Source organism: Echeneis naucrates, chromosome 24 (assembly GCF_900963305.1).
Source record: "Echeneis naucrates chromosome 24, fEcheNa1.1, whole genome shotgun sequence".
NCBI classification, from domain to species: Eukaryota; Metazoa; Chordata; class Actinopteri; order Carangiformes; family Echeneidae; genus Echeneis; species Echeneis naucrates.
In genome coordinates this window covers 15,648,664-15,670,017 of record NC_042534.1, presented here as the reverse complement: position 1 = coordinate 15,670,017, position 21,354 = coordinate 15,648,664, and the positions used below count along the sequence as shown (strand labels likewise).

General features: G+C 39.2%; 1 protein-coding gene across 2 annotated transcripts in view; it reads right to left on the bottom strand.

Annotated features, from left to right (window-relative positions):
- cd2ap (CD2-associated protein) overlaps positions 1–21,354 on the bottom strand; it is a 43,695-nt gene that overhangs the window by 14,134 nt on the left and 8,207 nt on the right. For both annotated transcript variants that reach the window (XM_029496458.1, XM_029496459.1), the window contains exons 2-12: positions 17,736–17,893; positions 11,829–12,003; positions 9,581–9,681; positions 8,997–9,135; positions 8,147–8,322; positions 5,928–6,015; positions 5,444–5,538; positions 4,670–4,768; positions 3,544–3,597; positions 2,395–2,431; positions 765–827 (exon numbers count right to left, since the gene is read on the bottom strand). In XM_029496458.1, coding sequence (XP_029352318.1) covers positions 765–827; positions 2,395–2,431; positions 3,544–3,597; positions 4,670–4,768; positions 5,444–5,538; positions 5,928–6,015; positions 8,147–8,322; positions 8,997–9,135; positions 9,581–9,681; positions 11,829–12,003; positions 17,736–17,893 — 1,185 coding nt within the window. The remainder of the gene's footprint in view (positions 1–764; positions 828–2,394; positions 2,432–3,543; positions 3,598–4,669; positions 4,769–5,443; positions 5,539–5,927; positions 6,016–8,146; positions 8,323–8,996; positions 9,136–9,580; positions 9,682–11,828; positions 12,004–17,735; positions 17,894–21,354) is intronic.

Here is a 21,354-nt window from a genome sequence, read left to right as displayed (position 1 = left end):
TATGTTATTTGTTATGGAATTCTAAATTTAAAGATGATGGTGATCTTGTATTATTTAAATAAAACATGTTTATTTTTATTTATTTATTTTGTCACCCAAGATTTGCATCACAACTGCCTATGCGCAACACCCACAGGTTGGCAGCTGACTGCTTGCTCCAGTACACGTGATGAAGAAAATAAAAGGAATAAATGCAATAAATATAGGCATAAAGACAAAAGAAAATCATATATGTATATATTTAATTTTTAACTCTTAATAGTTGCAATTTTCACATAGCTTTAGATTAAAATTCTATCATGCGTTAAAATGGGTGATATTACATGATTTCTTACATTGGTTTTAAAGATGCTGGTTTAATGAAACCTCAGATTTTAAAAGGTTGCTTGCTATACGGGTAAAAAACTGTAAATTTAGTAATAAAATACTAAAATATGAAATGTAGAAAATAAATAAAAACATTAGCAACCCCACTAATAATCAATATAAAAAATGGTAAAATGACTATAATCTCCAAAGTGTTACTGAATAACCTCAAGCTTATTCTATGCTTTTAACCATAGTCTCACTTTACAGTTAATGCGAGGCCTGAATTTGCCAGCCCCCTGCCCTGATCAAAGTGAATGAAATAATCCACAGTGAGATAAAAATTGACTTATTGACAGAGCTATATCAAACCTGCAGGTAAAGGTAGGGGCACGAGAGGATGAGAGGACACTGGGAAGGTGAAGCCCAAGTGTTGGAATAAAAGAGTCCTACTGTACCTCTGTCCTCTGTCCTAATGGGTTGTGGTTTCTTGTCAGCACTGGGAACCTCTGGTTTAGGACCTGAGACACAAAATATGGTCCAGAGAAAAGTCACTTCCTCTGTCTGAGCATGATTGACTCAAGACTAAAGACAACAAGAGGGAGCACACACTTTCACAATAACAATGACATAAAAAAGTCACTTGTAACACTGACACACACACATACATAACTTGTACTCTACGAGACATTGAGAGACACACAGTTCATAAATGTAGATAAACTGTGTGTGATACAAAAACATGAAAATTTGTGTATATTTGTCTGTATGGTTTTTCATTTGTGTTTGAGACAGATACGTATGATAAAGAATCTTAACATATCACACAGGAAGTCGTGCACAGTCAAAATGACTGATGTGTCAAGCAAACATACAGTGCAGAATGTTGCGGTGTCAAAAGGGTACCACTGCATATCCTACATTACTTCCTGTGCAGACTGGATTGAAATGATGCACAGATGCAATCTGCAAGATCTTGAAACTGTTCTCAAGTTCTGAAACTTTTACAGTAGCATGCAGCTTCCAAGAAATGCAAATCAAGTAAGCTGTAAGTTGTTTTCTCACAAGTACCAGCTTGAGTGGGAAACCACAATTTTTCATTTAGGTTTCTATTAAGTACCATCTTGAGTCCTTGCATGAGTTCTGTCCAAAAATCACAGTAACAAACTATTAACGGCTGTACACTTGATTTCCGACTTTGTCAAGCAGCAATCTGATTTCCAAAATGTTGCACACACGAAACAGTTTCCTTTAGAGCAGTTAGAGCAGAGGACCCCAAACTCTATAGCTCTTTGAACTATTTCTATAATGACATCACTCTTCCTGATCAGTCAGGATATTAGGTTATTATTGCACGCCTTCCAGAACTTCTATTTCCTTTCCTTGTTTTCATGTGCTTTAATGGCGAGGCCCTGGTCTGTGGCCTGTAGTCTACAGGTCTACATTAGAGGAACAGAAACCTGGTTCCCTCATTTAGATTTCTGCTGAAGACACGACACCATTGCTGATTTAAATTCTACCAGACCAGATATTTTAAATGGCAGTGCGAGTGGCCGAATAGTTAATTCACATGCCATGACATGTTATCACAGCATCCCTGGATCTCTCTGCCATGGTCTTGTCTTTTGAAATAAAAAGGCATAAACCCCCCAAAACAATAATCATAAAAAAAAAAAAATAAATAAATTCTAATCAAAAACTTCAAAATTTTGTATTGTTGAAGGGCTTACTTCACTGAGCCTTTAGCTGAAGCTTTACTTAGTATCCAGCATGCTGATAAGATGGTATTTATGGTTTTTATGTGCTACTGTCAAGCTCTGTGTTTTGTTAATTATATGCAGTATATGCAGTAGTCTAACTTCTGCACCCATAATGGATCACTAATCACGTATCATGATGGTGACATTTGAAAAATTCTGTCTGTAGATCACCTATAAATCCTTGACAAAGATAAAAGAGACAAAATATCTACATTTGAGCTGTAATTACTGGGTATGACACTGAAATTAGGTGCAAGTATTCAACATTCCCCTTCCCTAATACTGAGCTGTCACCATTTCATGAGGTGAGGCTGGAGGGGTTCCTTACCTATGCTTTTTGAAGGTGGAGGAGGCTTCTTTGGTTTCTGTGGGAGGGAGAGAGAAAGAGATGGAAAAATAGGTCAGAAGTATATATAGTGGACAATGACTCATTAATATACACTGGAATTTGGGTTTAGTCTGAAAAAAGAAAATGATAAATGTCCAAAAGTAAAGCTGAGAACATAAACCTGTTCTGTCAAAGGAAAACAAAGATAGTAATTCTATATGTATTTATATATTGCATACTCTGAGTTTTATTCCATGCATTCTTACTTTTATTCAATACATTCAACCTTTGATTCAATATATTCCATAAACTTTACAGCGTATATAAATTATTTCCTAAATGGCATGCCATAATAGATCACTATCACTATCATAAGCTGTATATGCAAATGGTTATACACTCCAGGCGGAGCTAATGCTGAAATGCCCACATTGTATTTGCAGACCATCAGGGGGCAACTCCATTGCTTGTAAAAAGAAGCTGGAATGTATTGAGGTCTATGTGAAAATGTTTCCACTTACTTGATTTTTTAGCACAGTAAACATTTTACAGTTTCAAGTCTTCTACGATACAGCATGCATCTTTTTTAAAGTAATAGTTCCGTTGAGAGGCTGTACTGCACAGTGACCTGCTGAAGTGGCCTCAGTACTTGGCCACTTTCACTCGATAAGATGAACCTTGATGAGAGGGATATGACCAAGAACCTAACAATCAGAGGCCTTGCAGAGATGGGGAACCTTTCAGGTCAACCAGTCAGGTGGTCACACAGAAGCAATTTGAAGTAAACAGTCTATATGCCAACAATTATTTTTCTTTTTTTTTTCCTAAAACAACAAAATCAGAGCTTGTTGTTCTGAATACAGTTATATAAATCCCTGGATTCCCTAAAAACCATCAGGCATTTGTGGTATTACAGGGCCGATGCTGTGACAAGAACAACACCTGCAGCCATCATAGCTGTGACCTTCGTGTAGGATTTCTACACTTAAACTAACAAAAATTGAAAGACTCAAACTATAGCAGGGAATCTTATCTGTTTCTCTAGAAGAGGACATAAGTCCATCTCCCCATGTCAGTCAAAGTGTTTTGGAAAAACATGCTTAACAGTAGCAGGAGAACCAACATCCTGCTGCATTTCTTTCATCTTACCTCTTCTGTATCCTGCTTAGGTGATGATTTAACTGACCCTTTCGATGTGGGAGTCTGAAATTGGAACAGAGAACAAACAGATCTTTAAGGTACCTCAGATTACCTTGTGTAACAACTATTCTTACATGAGCAAAGAAGACTGGGGCTTCACATTACCCCTCAAACAGAAGGATTACGGTCCCACAGTTAGCTCAAACCCTGACCATATATAATGACTCAGCAGATCTCTGGCAGATTATGTGGAGATCTTATTCACCATGTGGAAAAGCCTTTATGAGAAATCAAACAGGATTGGTGCATTTGTTATGTGGAAAAAAAATGCTGTGCTCAGAGCAACATGATATTAATTAAACAATGTCATGTACAGTACAGGCCAAACGTTTGGACACACCTTCTCATTCAAATGAATGGAAAAGTGCGTCCAAAATTTTGGCCTGTACTGTATCTGTCAGAGCTGAGATTGTTTTGATTAATCCCTCACCTCCCACAGTACTTTTTTTTTTCCTTCACCTTTTTCAGAAGTCTTACACTTTTTTAAAATATTTTACCACATCTTGCAGTTCATTTTTTTACATTTGCATACAGTGGGGAGAAGTATTTGATACTCTGCTGATTTTGCGGGTTTCCCAGTAAGAATTCAGGCTCTCACAGACCTGTTAGTTCCACACACTCAATCAGAGTAACTTCTCCACAATGACCAAGACCAGACAGCTGTCTAAGGACATCAGGGATAAAATTGTAGACCTGCATAAAGCTGGGATGGGCTACAGGACAATAGTCAAGCAGCTTGGTGAGAAGGCAACAACTGTTGGAGAAAGTATTAGAAAATAGAAGAATAGAATAGAAGTCCAAGATTACGGTCAATCTCCTTTGGTCTGGGGCTCCATGCAAGATCTCACCTAATGGGGCATCAATAATCATGAGAAAGGTGAGGGATCAGCCCCAAACTACATGGTGGGACCTGGTCAATGACCTGAAGAGAGCTGGGACCACAGTCTCAAAGAAAACCAGAACTAACACACAATGCCATCATGGATTAAAATCCTGCAGAACTAAAGCTAGAGAACTGGAGCTAAAGCAGAGGAAACTTTTCAGAGCTCTATTTTTTATTTCTTCCTGACCTCACCTCTTTCTCTGCCTCAGAAATCATGACCACAAAGTTGTCAGGGAAGACACCTTCTGCACCACCAATCTCCCCTCGCCACCAACCGGGTTCTCCCGTGTCCTGTTGAATAGAAAACAGAGGGCCACAATAAAAACAGAAACTGTAGCATTGTGGGTCTCTTTACAAGGATTTCTATACAGTTGCCACTAGATGGAGCTAGACCCCCCCTCCCCCCCAAAAAAAGTAGTAATAAGTCACACCACAGCAACTGAGGCTGTTTAAAAATGCTAGATATGGTTTTTGTGTTAGCATCGAGTTTAAATTGAGAGGCAGTGAGAAATGTTGGGATGGAAATACAGGGTACAAACAGGTACTACAGGATAGTAAAGGTTTACCCTGGTGTGACAGTATGAGATTCTACAATGCCATCAGTTCTGAGCATTAAACATATCAACTGAAATGTCTGGAGGGGCCCTCAAATACGTGGGAGGTGTAACATAAAAACAGTAACTCCTGATTATGTACACTCATGTCATATAAGAAAAAAAATATATAATGGCAAAAATATGACAAGAAACAAAGTCCCCCACCTTTTACTTCACCCCACTGTTTGGAAATGCTTAATCAAGTATGACAGGAGGAAATTAAAATGTGTGATGTGATTGGTGAGTGAAAGCTCAGTGTGTTCTTCTTGAAACATACGTCACTATGGGTTAAAAGCACAGTTGTGGATAAAGATTCTGCAGGTTAGTTCAACCTGTAAACTTCCTCAGGTCTCACCATCTGGGAGCTCACCTTGCTCAGGACATGGATGATATCTCCTTCTTTTAGGCTCAGCTCATCCTCGTTCGTGGCCTCAAATGTAAACAGGACCTTGCAGTACTCTTTAGCTGTAGAAATTAAAAAAAAAAAAAAAAGGCATCTATCACAGTGAATACACACATAGCAGTGGTTTCCATGCACACACACACCAGAGAAACATCTGCATACAACAGCACACACACAAACACACACAAACACTAAAGGTGCTATATCTGAAAGCTGGTTCATCCTGTTTGTTAAAACAACTCTGGAACAGCTTCAACATTAAGTTTGCAGTTTTCTGTGGACTTGTAACTAATGACAGCCGTAAACAATTCTGCAAAAGCTCACACCACCTTCAACCAAGTTGACAGGACAAACAGAAAAACCTTGCGTCTCACAGTGACGATCTGGTGATTATCAAATACACTTTCCACATATCAAACGGTCCTTTCCAGCACTTAGCACAGTCTTTTACCTTTGGATTTGCTGTCTGCGTCTGCTCTCTGCAAGTCTGTTGTGTTGGGATGGGCGGGCTTTGCAGCTGATGGTAATGATGGAACTGGCTAAAATGAAGCAAATCATACACATGGAAATGATTCACTGGACATGAGTGGATATGTGACTTCATGTAAAGGAGTCCTGTCTATGAGGACGCTTGCTTCAGAAGTAGTAAGAAGTAGAAAGTAAAAAGCATGGAACATTGAGGTCTCAGGCCTTTTCTCAAACAATTGTTTGATGTTTTAACTTAGAAGTAATAATAAGTGAGTCAAAAAAAGAATGTGTATATGAAAAAGGAAAATGAAAAGCAGTGTGTTAGAGTAGGTTTTTACTTCTTTAAAGTACCAGACAAGAAAAAAAGGAGCTTTTGCATTGGTATTAGTACTGCAAAATGAAAACTTCAGAGGCTGTGGAAAGGCGAGTGTGAGAGGATGTGATGTGGTGGGCTGTGAGCAGAGGAGGAGAGTGAAGGAAGCTGTGCAAGTGCTGAGACCAAGGTGTGAAGGTTGGCGGGAGGAGGGACTATATCAGAGAGCTAAACCAGCCTGTGTTATCATGTGCTCCATGTCAATATATTACATCATTGGTTCATCCTCCCATGTTTCTTGTATATTAAAGAAAAGGAATGAGCAGGTGATTTTTATTTCAGCATCCCTGGATAATAGAAACAGCATCCATCTAAACCACTGTGAGACATTACGGCTGTATTTCCTGCCCAAATTTGCTGATGGCAGGAAAAACGTGTATTCACAACAAACAGAAATTTCAAATGAGGCTGGACGCATTTATTCAGTGTGGACTATAATAACAAACTCGAGATTCAGTCTTTGGCAGGCTGACTCAAGAGACTTCCTTCAAAACAATTAAACAACATTAACAATGCATAACATGAAGATGACCCTGTGTACATACTACCTCATTTTCATTTTAAAATTGTGTCTATTCTGCCGTCAATGACTCCTAACACCTAAAACAGTTTCTTCCTGATTGGCCCTTATCAGCCACGACTATCAATAGTGAATGCAGCATGACTAAGAGATTACTGGTTGTCTTTGCTCAACAACTGTTGTGCAGTTTTAATTCTGCATTACTAATCTACTGCTATCTTTTCAGTTCTTTCTTTTGGTCAATGTGCAAGTGGAGATCTTGCGTCCTGTTTGCATCTCATATATTTACACTGTACATTTATGTGACACATTGTGTAACGTGTTTTCAAAGGTGTTACCATGGGCAGAAATCTTTTTTGATACAGATCCTAAACAGTCATCTAGATAGGGAGCCTTTAGTATTGGTGTCAATGTAGCACAGTCATAAACTTATGTGCCTATTGAAAATCATTAAATGTGTGGTGATATTTACATTTATTTCCGCATTTGGAGCCCCTGCTTTAAGACAATGTTTGAAGACACCGTGTTTACTGGTTCATGACAGGATGGCAAGGCACCATGAACATTTTTTTTTCTCCAAGGTGATGTCATTAAAACATTTATTTTAAATGTCTGGAAACCTGACATTGTCCAGTTTCCAGTCTGAAACCTGGAAACTGGAACAGCTGATCAGGGGAGTGGTGGTAGTTTTGTTTGACAGTTAACCAGTGTTAGCAGTAGTTTCTAAGAGTTAATAGCTTCTTATTTACATCGGCTCAAACACACAGTGACATGCCATATGACATGTTTTTAGATGTCTTATTATGGGCAGGGATCTAAAACAACCGTTTGGATGGAGATTTATTAGTTAGTTGGTATTAGTGGTATGATATAAGTGCATTTCATTGTCAGAACCACAGATGCCTCAGCGTCAATCACTTCATCTATGCTGCAGATTTCACACCTGTTTTCAGACATGAGCCCTAACACTGTGGTGATTCTGCAGCCAGATACTGAAGTTATTATTAGAAGTTTTCATTTCTGCTTGAAAACATACATCCTTTGTGCATTTTCTTCAGTTTTATAAAGGGGTGTCCTTGGGGTAATCCTTCAGCAAATATTTGCTTTTCAATTTTTAAGTGCCAGATAAAGACTACAAATAAATATCATCTTGTGATCTCACGACAACAAAATTGATCCAACAATAAATGTATGAATGAATGGAAAATTAAGGCAAAGACTGCAAGGCTGTGTTTTATTATTGATTAGCTTCACCATGTTCAGGTTGCATAATTTTAGGCTGTATATTTTGAGTTCACTTCCCACTTACTTTATCCTTCTTGTCATCCATGTCAGGGCTGGGCAGGCGGACCTTTAGCTTGACAGAGCCTTCCCTGAAAATATCACCAAAGCCAACACCTCGGATCTTCTTGGGCTGAGCAATAACCCCATTCCCTGAGGCAGGCTGAGGCGATGTGGGGGTGGCACTTTCTAGTGCACTCCCATCTGGAGGGGAGAAGAGGGATACAACATTCTGAGTTAATAAATCCACAAGTATCACATTTTAGCGTTCAGCAGCAGTGTCCCGTGCTGCTCATGCTTCAATTAATGAAAACTCAGCAGAAGAAGTCACTCATATCTGCAGATTGATATTTTTTAATACAAACTAATGCAAGATAGAAGTTTTATCATACTGAATTCATTAATTAAGCATGCATGCACACACACAGCTGTTAAAGTGGCTGTTGTACCTCCCAGTCATGCAACTACAGATAGTTGATTTAGCAGATTAAAACCTCAGCCATTCTTGTTGAAACTTGTTTCGACCAAGCCTGTTTGCACCTGAGCAGCTCCATTACTAAAATTAAATATACCATCACAGAATGAATATCTTAAAGCAGAACAACGAAAAGAAAGAGAGGTTAGACATGCTCTGCCTAAATAGTTTCAGTCAGAGAATAAATGTCAGAAAAATGTTGGAACTGTTGATGCCAGCAGCTGTTATGATGAACTGAACATAGCTGGATTAATAAAACCTGAATTCACAGCCATTGTTCCTGCCATTAGAGTTTACTGAACTGCAGCTAATGCATCTGCCTGGAGCTTTGTATGGGCGTCACATCTAAGGAAACATTTATAAATGAAGTTCTATTTGTTTTTCTGTCTCTGCCTTATCTTACCGGTCTCATCTGCTACAGCAGTGGCAGCAGCGTCATTGGACTCGCCGTCTTCTCCAGTGGCATCCAGCTCTTTGACGAAGTTAGAGGGAAACAGTCCTGATTTACCATTCAAACTGCCACTCCACCAGCCCTCTTCAATCTGCACATGGAGAAAATTGATTAATCAATTTCCCTCAAGACTCATCAGGAAGTTGCAATGGATAATGCATCAGGCCTCTATGAATGTTGATCCAAAATGGGTTAAAAACTAAAGTGTTTAAAAAAAATTTAAATTAAGGCATCTTCAACAATAGTTAATATTTACAATGTTTAAAACCAACTGCTACAGAATCAAATGACCTCTTTTACGCCTCAGGTTAAGCTCACCACATATTGTCACTTTTTGCACTTTGCTGCTCAGATCTCACTTGTTCCAACTTGTCGCCACCGCAAATAACCAGTTAAATGTCAGTGGTTGAAACATCAGTGGTGTCACATATATTATGACAGCAGTCAATAATGGTAGATGTTGCAGGAAATTTTTTTTTCAAGTAGAAAACAATCAGAAGGGGAAATTTCTCAGTCAGCGCTGATGTTGAACATACCTCCTCAGTGATGTCGATGATGTCTCCAACTTTCAGCTCCAGTTCATCTTCATTCTGTGGCTGATACTCAAACAGTACCCTGCACTGCTTCTTCTTCGGCTCTGTGAAAACAAAAAAAACACCTTACACTCAGTTAACCACCCCTCTGATTGGTGCCCCAGTGTTTCTGTTTGCATATCATGGAGAATGTGTGTCTGGCCTCTTCTTTAAAGTCAAAGGGGGCGGTCTGAAAACTGGGACAGGTGACAGGCAAGCAAAGGTTAAAAACCAGGAAGTGGGAGGGCCATTGAAAGCCACACCCCTCATAGAATAGCGAGGACTGTTCTGCAAAGTGATCCCACGACAGGCACCAGACACACCCTGCTGAATGAGAACCACTACTGACAGAAGCTTCAAAACCAGAGAAGAAATGGCATTGACTAGATTGACTAAGTTAAGTTTTAAGGAAGACTGTTATGTTTACTGCTCATGCTGCCCTTATGACCCGTAGTTCTATACCAATAACAGAAATATTACATTGACAAGAGCACTTACGGCTTAAATACTTGCATTGATCTGTTCTGTTAGAGTTCCTAATGAGCTGCCTTGAAAAGCTTCTGACCCTATATTCAAACTTAGACATGGTCACTTAGTCGATAATTGAAGTTGTACTCATTTCCTAGAATTTCTATGTTTTTATTATTTAATGAGACAGTGTACAGGAACACAATGACAAAAATGCAGGAAAGAGTTCCAACAGCCAGGAATCAAAATAGGTAGATATAGATATAGATACATATATAAATCATAAGAACGCACTGCATTCACATTAATTAAAATTATGTTGCAGAGAGGAAAAGACAGTACAGATTAACATGTTCCTCAAAGGTCCCAACCTATAGTAATCACACGGCGGACAGAGATCTCAGGTTGTATTGTATTTCATTCTAACTCTAAATTTAGAATATATATTTTTGATTTCATTCAGCAGTGGATTACACAGATCGCACAGGTCTGAATGAGACCAGCAGTATATGCTAAAGGGTGTTCAGGGTTGAATTTTTCTTCTTCAGCATAAATGCAACTGAGAAAGGGAAGACAAACACAAAGTCACATTCATGATAAGATCTCTTAACAAGACTGGACTCGGTGGAGGTATGCAACAGAAACTAATATGTATGCATACATGAGCTAAAAGGGCACTCGGTAAAGTGCAAACCTCTGTCAACCCCCACCAAGGCCGAAAGCAGTACACAGTATAATCCAGATTATTGTGTGGATTTAGACAAACTCATTGATCTCAACACCAAAAATATGTCAGCTGTCAAAATCCAAATATTCATTCATTCATCAAGAGAAACTAGGTTTTGCAATATTAAGGAACATGATAAGAAAAAAATCCCAGAAATGTTCCTTAATTTGCCCAAAAATTTCTCTGGTGCCACCATCAAGTTATGCACAAATGAATTTTTCCTTAGTTTTTCCTTAATCCTACTGATTAAAAAAAGAAACACCAACAAATAGACAGATAGACAGCTGAATAAAGCTAACATTGAAGAGCTAAAAGCCATACTGCTTTTTATGACTACTGGAGGAGATTCTCCGTAAAATGGTTTTGGTCTGTACAGCAAAATTCCCTAATAATATTCATCTTGACAAGTCCAGTTTTTATGAAATTCACCTGTTTGCATTAAGATTAAAGTTCTAGACAATTGTCCATTTGGCCACTTTAAGATGAAGGAGTGAGGGTACGCTTGCTTCAAAATGTAACGATGACTCAGCTCAGCTCCCCAGAGTCGGGCTCTGCCAAGATGGCAACAACAGAGCAGCTTACTCTGAGATGCAAAACTGCTCTTCAAAAACTCAAGTGACATCACTGATGCTATGCAAATCTTTATTTACAATCTATGGTAAAAAAAACAATTACCTGTACGGTAAATGCAATATTTGCAAAAGTATTAAAAAAGCACGTGATTGGCATTTGGGGATTTGCATATATGTAATGGCATTTTAGATCTTGTGATTCCTTCAGGATCAGTACAGTGGGTTTAACCTGCCCAGACGCTGAGTCAGTCAACACTTTAACATGTTTATCGCCTAAAATGTTATGTTTAACTATTTAACTGACACATCTGCTGCAGCAAATCCCAACACATGGCATTTTCAAGGTGTAGTGTATATTTTCACAGTATTGGTCTGTTACCATGTTAGTCAACTTAAACTGCAGCTCTCACTCTAATGTCAAACAGACTAAACTGCAGAATCTTACTTTTTGCAGCTGCAGGCGGCTGAGGCTGGAAACCGCCAGTTGGGAAACCGATGGTGCTCATCCTCTGAACCAGGTTGGCCACATTCCCTGCACTCTTCTCTCTCCTCACAGGCTGAGAGTCTTCTTTTGGCTCATTCTTTGATTCCTTGACCTCTTTGGGTTCCTTCTTCAATTCCTAAAGAATACAGACACACAACACATTACAAGTATTTCACATATTCACTGCATTTGTGAGATACATTTGTGTCACAGTATCTGAATTACATGTCAAAAAACATGTCAAACATATGTTTGACAATAACTTTTGATATCTATACAAAACTTTATTTATTGAGATAACATCAACTTTAATTCAATTTAAAAGTGAAATTGGGAATCTCTTTTTTATATTTTATTTTGCAGATAGTCTTTTATTTTTGACTTCTTCCTTGCAGAGAAATTATGCCATTTTGCATTTTTATTCTTGCTTCTTCTCATTGAGCTGTGTGACCTTCATGATATTGTAGTCTTGTAGAAATGTTCTTATAGAAATATTTTAAATTAGAAAATACATGTTATATTATTCTTTAGCTGCTGAATCATAACTTTTTGTGGTTTTGGTAGAAAAAGGTTTAAATGGTGTCTTAATGGTTTGTTTGGAAGTTTGACTCATGTCCTGACCACTAACCATAACTATTATTTTCAAACCTCAGTCTGTAATCCTGATATAAGTAGGTGAGGATTTGTACACTGTTGCATTAAACCAGCTAAACAAAACGTCAAAAACCCCTTTAATCTGTCGCCAATTATGTTCTGCTCATCCAAACCACTGCTGGATGTAGTCAGTGAAATAACTTGTCACAATGACAATTAACATCACTAATTTCCTCATCGTCCTCATACAACAGCTGATTTGCATCACTAAGATGCAAATCAGACAGGAGGCAAACACCACTAGGCAGGGGCCAGGGGACAGACATCAGGAGGCAGGCACCTGAGCCAGTTAACAATGTTAACTGACAGGGATCACCAAGATTCCAATGAAAAGGGGAAATGCCAAACAAGGTGCATAATTTTCATGCGGCACTAATAGGGAGGAAGAGCGTGGTATTATCAGCTGCAGAGACACATTATAAACCAGAATCATAGCATCAAGCATCAGCTCTTAATGCAGCAATTAAATCAAACAGTGAGGGCTGTAAAACTGCTGCCACACTCTTTGAAACAGGAAACTCCCTGAGAACAGCACAAAGTCCACGACACACCTTGTCTACACAGGGGGGAAAAACAGATAGTAAGTGTACAAATGCATATGATACTCAACGTAGACAGATTATTAAATTCACACTTCGTTGACACGTGCAGGTGATCCGAGTGTCTCCAATGAAATTTAATTTATACATTTGTTTTTTTTTTTCTCCTAAAATAATTTTGATGCCTTAACTATAGATATTACTGACAGATCATGACCAGACTAGTGTTAATAGTGACAATAAAACTAACATGCTGGGGTCTGTCTTAAATACTGATTCTAATAACCTCTAAATAACCTCATTATCTAATGAGTCTTAAAGACATTTTTAGTAATTCTTATGTTATCAACGACATACCTCCTTTCAAGTTTATGCTTAACAAAACAACAACCGCAGCTGAGTATTAATCTTCAGCACTTTAATGTTTGATACTACATAGGATCAACATTTGAAAGATATTATTACCTACAGAATACAGGCATTTCACTGACACATAATAGATAAACTAGTGTGAAAATATTTGGTGTAGAAAAAGTGTTGTAAAGGACAGGTGTAAAAGTTGCAATCCCAGTGTCTACAGCAGTACTGAAGACTTTTGAACAATACTCAGTCCTGTTCACAAAACACAATGAAGTTATGGCAAAACCTTTCTTTTGACTTTTGACTCCATGTGTGTCTGTCTTTAGCTACTTGGAAATGTAAGCCATGAAAGCGAGTCTGTCACAGGAAGCCCAGCAAGGAACAAGGAGGACTAGGTCAAGAGGGTGGAGCAGCCCTTCTGCAGATGAAAGGTCTCCTCAAAGCTTAGAAGCTTCTCCAGCTTCAGAAAACTCTGCCTCCATATTTGTAACAACTGTTCACAATGGAGTGGAGTAAAAATGTGTTGCAGATTCTGCTTTGAATCTCCAAGTCAGTCTGCTAAAAAACATAATTATTATTGAAACATCCAGAAGTAATTGAACTGGTGCTCACTCATTTGCAACTGGAGCAATTAAGAGTGAGAGAGTGTGTCTTTTGACAATTCACTATCCACTTCCTGGTTCTCATACACTGACTGCAATTTGAGAGAAAGTCTAGCTTGCCTGTGTTTGTTTGTGTGTGTGTGAGAGAGAGAGAGAGAGTGAGAACGAATCATTATAGCTTTAGATGCAGATTCAGAAAAAGTAAGTATTAAACAGGGTAACGTCCCCATTCTCAACTGTCTGCGCGCAGTTCACTGACCATTCTGCTGCAGAGGGTGAAGAGGTCTCTGCTGAGTGCTGGTGCACACGCAACTACAAATTGTTTCGAAATTACTGTTGTCACACATCAAGGCTGCTAATCAAATTTTACTTACACTGAGTGCATTTAATATAGATGTCATCTCCTCTGCCAGGATGCTCGGCTAACAACAGTTTTTCAGACAGTTTTGTCGTTTGACAATCTTAAGTTTGAAGTGCTAAAGTGTTGCTGATACAACATTGATCACTTCTTGAAAGCACTGTTCTTTACTCAACAGTGTGCTACAGCGCGCCAACAAGAGAATAAGGGGCATCAATCTAGGAAAGGAGAGGACACTTCATAACTACCAAAGCCAATGTTAAATAGGAAAAAAACAAAAAACTGGATACTGAAGGTCAGTACTTATGGGGGAGAGGCAGACTAGTAAAAGAACCGATATCAGTTAATATTATCAGCCTGCTGAACTCACAGATATTGTAAAATATAATAATCTAATGTAATAATCATAGTAAAACTGTAATAGCTCCACCATAGATTATTTCTCTTCCATTTACTTCATTCATTGATTTATCTTTATAGTTCTCTCCAGTTTCAATTGGTCAGTCTTCTATTCTATTCCTCTTCTTCCTTGCTGTGTAAATATTGTATTTATATTTGTTTTTATTACACTTCTTCATGTGCAACTGTTTTGCACTTGTTTTGACCCCTCTTCAATACCACAGGCCAAGTCATGCCTATCTTGCCATGTCACCCATCAACACAACAGCAGGTCCATTTGTTTAGATATAAGCTAGAAGCATCACAACGGTAGGACATATGGACAACAAAAGAGACAACGGAAATAAGGACAATAGAGGAGAGGGAGGGAGTGAAAGAGAAGATGGACAGAAGATTTGGTTGTTGGGTGTGTTTAAGATGAAATTTGGGCTGAAGACTGACTTTTGAAACATGTACCTCTTGTTTGACACTATATATAATTTTTCAAGGTGCCTTACATTAATATTTTGGTACCTCTGCAAATTAGAGTCAGCACAACTCTTGTGTTCTCAACCCTAAGACAAGACAACACACTCTCCCCAACACCCACATACAGTGAATGACTCATGCAGTGGAATCAAACATGGAGATAGGCACATTAATCCTAGCAGCAAACTTCCACTTATTACAGGCATTTTCATGGACAGGACACATTTATGACAGTTAATCTTAACTAACCATGACAAACAGATAAATTCCTTACCATCTCAGCCATGTTTCATCTCCCCTGATAGCTCAGCTACAACAATTACGGGGAGAAGGAAGAAGAAATGCACTGTCTCAGCTGACTGTGACTTTGTTGGGAGCAAAGTTCAATAGCTAGCAGACTCCTCAGAGTATTAACTATCCAATCCCAGTGACTGGGCCAGAGTGTTTAACAGTTTACCCATCTAACTACACAGGATTATGGTATGGGTAAAAAGTAAAAATGAGAGAAGAGAATCCAAATGTGCAGGAGTGACTCATTTCATACTGAATTAGCTGTGCAAATATCCTGCAAAGGGAAAGACGATTTCACCGCAGAGCAGAGAGGAGCCTCAAGTGGCCCAAGACATAATAGAGCACTATGACTCAACTCACTTATTTGCCTGTACAAAATAGCTGCAAACTAAGCCAAATGTGATTTAATGCAATCTTTCAATGAATAAGAGGTAAACTAATAATACTGACTTTACCCCTATTAGAGCATTTACAATAGATTATTCAATTTCACTCATTTGTTTGAATTAAATCTACACAAATGGAAATCTCACTACGTAGACCTCATTAACTTTCATGAAATCCTTAATTGTGTATTTTTGTCAAGAACATCAGGCAGCAACCTCACAAAGTGGATTCTACAATGTAATTCTGGCTGTGTGATCAGACAGTTCCCCTCCTTGTACCTCTGCCTCACTCCCTTTCACTCCCTCAAACACATTTGTGTGCCTGTGTTTCAAGGTACACATAAACCTGCTGTGTGTCAAAAGTGGGCTCTGCCACTGTAACTAACAGGTCACTGAGGCTTCATATTCAATTAGCACATTGTCACAACATCCTCCACTTGCAAAAATCTTGCCAGCATTAACTTAAAATAGGACACCTGGGTTTCTGACAAATAATAATTATGAAAGTCTCTAAGTGAACTATGCAAAATTGAAATAATTTTCTCAATGCAGGCACTCACTCACTCATCTTCATTTGCTTTATCCATATCTGGGTCGCGGGACTGCTGGAGACAATCCCAGCTCACATCAGGCAAGGGGCGGGGTATACCCTGGACAGGTCGCCAGTCCATCGCAGGGCCAACACACAAGGACAAACAGAGACAACCACTTACGCTCGCATTCACACCTACTGTCAATTTAGAGTCTCCAGTTAACCTATACACGCATGTCTTTGGACAATGGGAGGAAACTGGAGTACCCGGAGGAAACCAACACGGACGCAGGGAGAACATGCAAACTCTGCAGGATCCAGGCTGGGAACCGAACCCGTGACCTTCTTATTGTGGGGTGACAGCGCTAAACACTACGCCACTAATTAATCTAATTGTATTGATGGTAGTAAAATGATGTCTAAAATCTAATCATCCAGATCGGCATCAAACTGCATTAACCCATGCTACCAGTAGTTTCCAGGCCCATGGGAAAATACAGAGCAGATTAAGGGCTAATTTGTTCTCCTCGTGATGTCGTGATGCTGCAATAAAGCATCTGACTCTTCATACTGCACTGTCATGGCACATCTCAGCACCAGTGACACCCTTTTCGTCAACACATGAACCCTAGAGACCACAGAGGAATTCCCTTGCCTTCTACCAAAACAGTCACGGAAAACCAAATGGCAAGGGAAGGCGATAGTGAAACTGAGTCATCCACAAACTACATCTGCTCTTGCAGGTCAACAAGGGATCATATATGCTCTGACCAACCTCAGATGTCAGTGCGTGAAGAAGTCCATGAGTGAAACATGTGTCTACGCTTTGCAGACTGCTATGGATTGATACTACTCACAATTAAATAAGCCCAATTTCATTGGTGCAACTGCTCAGGTCAGCTTATCACTCTATTAGAACTTCATGCCTAATATGATCTACTTGGCATCACCAACGTCCATCACTGTTAGAGTTCGCAATTTTGCGTTTGCCAGCCTGGATTCAAAAATCTGAAAAAACGTTAGTGGAGAAAAGGTGGAGGTGAACCTGACCTGGTTCATTTAACTCTAAATGATCCCATCAATTTAAAAAAAGAAATTGGACAATTTTCACATGGACTTCAAGACAATCTGACTTCTTTTAACAACCAATGGAGTCACTGCCTGATGGTCATCAGATAGAATTCAGGTTTAAAGTTCATCAGCATTGGCTTCATTTAAAAGTGAGAACTATGTCCACATTTATAGACTGACAGATGACACTAAACCATGGCCTTCTCACCTTCACAAAGTTGTCAGGGAAGAGCCCCCGTTTCCCGTTGAGGTCTCCCTCCATCCAGCCTTCCTCTTCTATGTAACGCACATTTTTGATGATGTCACCCAGTCGCAGGGTTAGTTCGTCTTCATGGACAGCTTCATACTCGTACTCCACCACAACTTCTGCTCAAGACAGGGTTGAAGGAGGAAACACAAAGAGAAAGAAAAGAAATCAGGGGGAGAATGGTTCAAAAAAGGAAACAGAGAGAATGTGAAGAAGAGTGAAAATTAAAGAGGCAGAGAGAGGAAGGCCATGGGACCAGAGAGACGAGGAAGTTTGAGAAAAGAAAGCGACACAGAGGTAAGGGGGTGATAAGGAAAACAAAAACTGCATTTAACAAAAGATCAATTTGACATTATATATAGAATGATTTTCATTTCAGAAGGTTAGGGTTAGGGGTTAGGGGTTAGGGTTAGGTTAGGTTAGCTAACCCTAACCCTAACCCATCTCTCTCCAGCGATAAAAACACAATGATAAAAAGAAAACCTTAAGAGTAACTACATTTGAAATGACCCACAACAGCCACCATAGCTGAACAAACAACACAGTTTAAAGACTGGCTGGAGCTGCTTTTATCTACTTTATTATTTGAATCAGCCAACTTACTGAAAAGGCAATATTATTGCATAATTTTAAATGTCTCAATCGCAAAACATTTGCTTTCTTTCTTCGTTCTTACAACAAAACATACCACATCGTACATGCTGGATTTTTGAGACCGATATCGATGTTTGAAAGTTGATTTACATTTACAAAAATGTAACAAGGGTAGGCAAGATGAAGATGGCTGCTCTGATGTCTCTGCTGGTGTGGTGATATTTGGGGCATGAGCCCCCATTGCTGCAAAGTGCAAAGAGGTTGGTCACTGAAAGCCATTATGAAAGTCTGATCACACCAACTTTCGAGCACATACTCCACTGAGCTGTGTGCACTGCAGTAACTTAGTGGAGCATCCAAGCATCTTTAGATGGAGACTCTGACATTCACCGATGTTAGAGTTTATCTATTTTGTCCATTTTTGGACAGCTAAAGGCAGTGTCTGTGTGTTTGAGTGTGTATGTGTGTTCTCTAACTGCATATGATGACACTTCTGTTCTCCACACCTCCTCCACCTCTAAATGTGCTCTCTGAAAAGAATGCAAACATAGCTGTCAATGAAAGAATCAATCCTCATTTTTAGAGGGTTTACTGGTGTGAACAAAACTCTCTGGTACCCAGCAACTTTGGTGTGAAAACAAGCCTACATTGCTTGCTATGCATGTGTGTAAAAGACCGGTTGGTTCATGCTGAATAGAACCTAATATTCATTCACTCATCCATCTTCAACTGTTTGTCCATTTCCAGGTTGTGTGCATTGCTGGAGACAATCCCAGCTCACACTTGGTTAGGGCGGGGTCACCCTGGACAGGTTGCCAGTCCATCGCAGGGCCAACACACAGAGACAAGCAACCACTCACACTCGCACTCAGACCTATAGACAACTTAGAGTCACCAGTTAACCCAAACATGATGTCTTTGGACCGTGGGAGGAAACCAGAGTAGCCGGAAGGAAACCCACACAGGCACCGGGAACATGCTAACGCCGTACAGAAAGGCCCCAGGCTGGGAACTAAACCCACAACCTTATTATTGTGGGGCTACAGCGCGAACCACTATGCTGCCGTGCTGACTTAGAACCCAATATAAGTTTGATTAATCCAACTAATGGACCTAATGGACTATTGGAGTAATAATTCAAATTTAAATAGTATTTATTAAGCATGAAACCAGGAACGGTTTCTTTAATATATCCTATAAGATCAAATATTTTTTACATGGACAGAAAATATAAAGTGCGGAACTACTTTTATATTCAGACACTCTACCTACCACTGACCCACCCTGTCTGTCAAATGAAGTACACTAATATACTAATAAACATGCACAGACTGGGGAATGGGGGGAATGCATGAATAATAAAAACACAATTCTGATAACAAAGGGAGCAACAACAACAGGTGATGGAAACCGAGAGCTGAGCAGGACTGACAGGCAGAGTGACTGCTTCTAGTACAGCAGGTTGAGCAGCCTCTATAAATACGCGCACGCACGCACACACACACACACACACACACACACACACACACACACACACACACACACACACACACACACACACACACACACACACACACACACACACACACACACACACACACACACACACACACACACACACACACACACACACACACACTCACTCTTACTTAATTGCTACAGCTGCAAATGAGTGAGCACCAGTTCAATTATTTCTGGAAGTTTAAGTCATAATCATGATTTTTCAGGATTATTAATGAATGAATGAATGAATGATTATTTTTTTCATGATTCAAAGAAGCAGAAATACATTTTAAGTCATTCAACACATTGGTCAGGAAAGTCAAAGTTAACTGCTTGAAAACTTGGCTCTTGGCTGTTTGGCTTGGCTGTTTCTGACGCTGCTGCGTCTGTCTCTGACTTCATCAGCCTTGGCCCAGACACCACAGCAGCCTGAGCCAACCCTCTGATGAGAAATTGGTCCTGACTGTTGATTTCAAACCAGCTTTCTCCTCCACATGAAACACTCAAAGTTGAAACCATTGAGAGGATGATGAAAGGAAGGAGACAATGGAGAACCTGGATGCCAGCTCCATTGTTTTACTGTAGACTTTTCTACAGATGTTCAGATCTCATTTTTTCCTCCTGACACATTTATTCATTCATCTTCTACTGCTTATCAATTTCCAGGCCATGGGGGAGGCTATATCCAATCCCAGCTCACATTGGTCGAGGGGGTGTACACCCTGGACAGGTCAACAGCCCATTGCAGGGCCAACACATACAGACAGACAGAGACAAACAACCACTCACACTCACACCTACAGACAATTTAGAGTCACCAATTAACCCAAACGTGCTTGTCTTTGGACAGTGGGAGGAAACCAGAGGACTTCCTGATACACAATTTTTCTTTTATTATTTGATGATGATGATGATGTCAGTCATCAAGAAATAAATCTAGCAATAAATCATTTGCAGACAGAAAGCCACGGTTTAATTTATAAGATTTCATCTCATATTTAGTAAATTAGGAGTATAAAACTTTGGTAAAGCATTGGTAAATATTTACCTGAGTTAGCATGGCACAAACAATAGTGACCATCTTGCAAATATGTATTCACTAATGTGATAGTCAGAATTTATTCTCTTTGTAGCTCATTTGTCTTAGCTTGAATCTTTGAACAAACAAAATAACTAATTTGACGGCATCATTGATTCATGTATTTCACATTTTCTGATGCGTTATTAATCCATCAAATGATATCTGATGAAATACAAATGAAAATAATCACCTAACTGCCAACATTTGATTACTGCTGTCTAAGGCAACCCACAACTCAAAAATAATGCATAGTTCCAATCTACGTATAGAACCAAAGATTAATGGATTAAACGCTTCAATAAAAGAAGATGTAAAATAATAAAAAATGTCAATTACTCAGGATGTTTTCAAATGTTTTGCGTTGCCTAACCAACACTGGGCTTGGTCAAAAGCATTCATTAC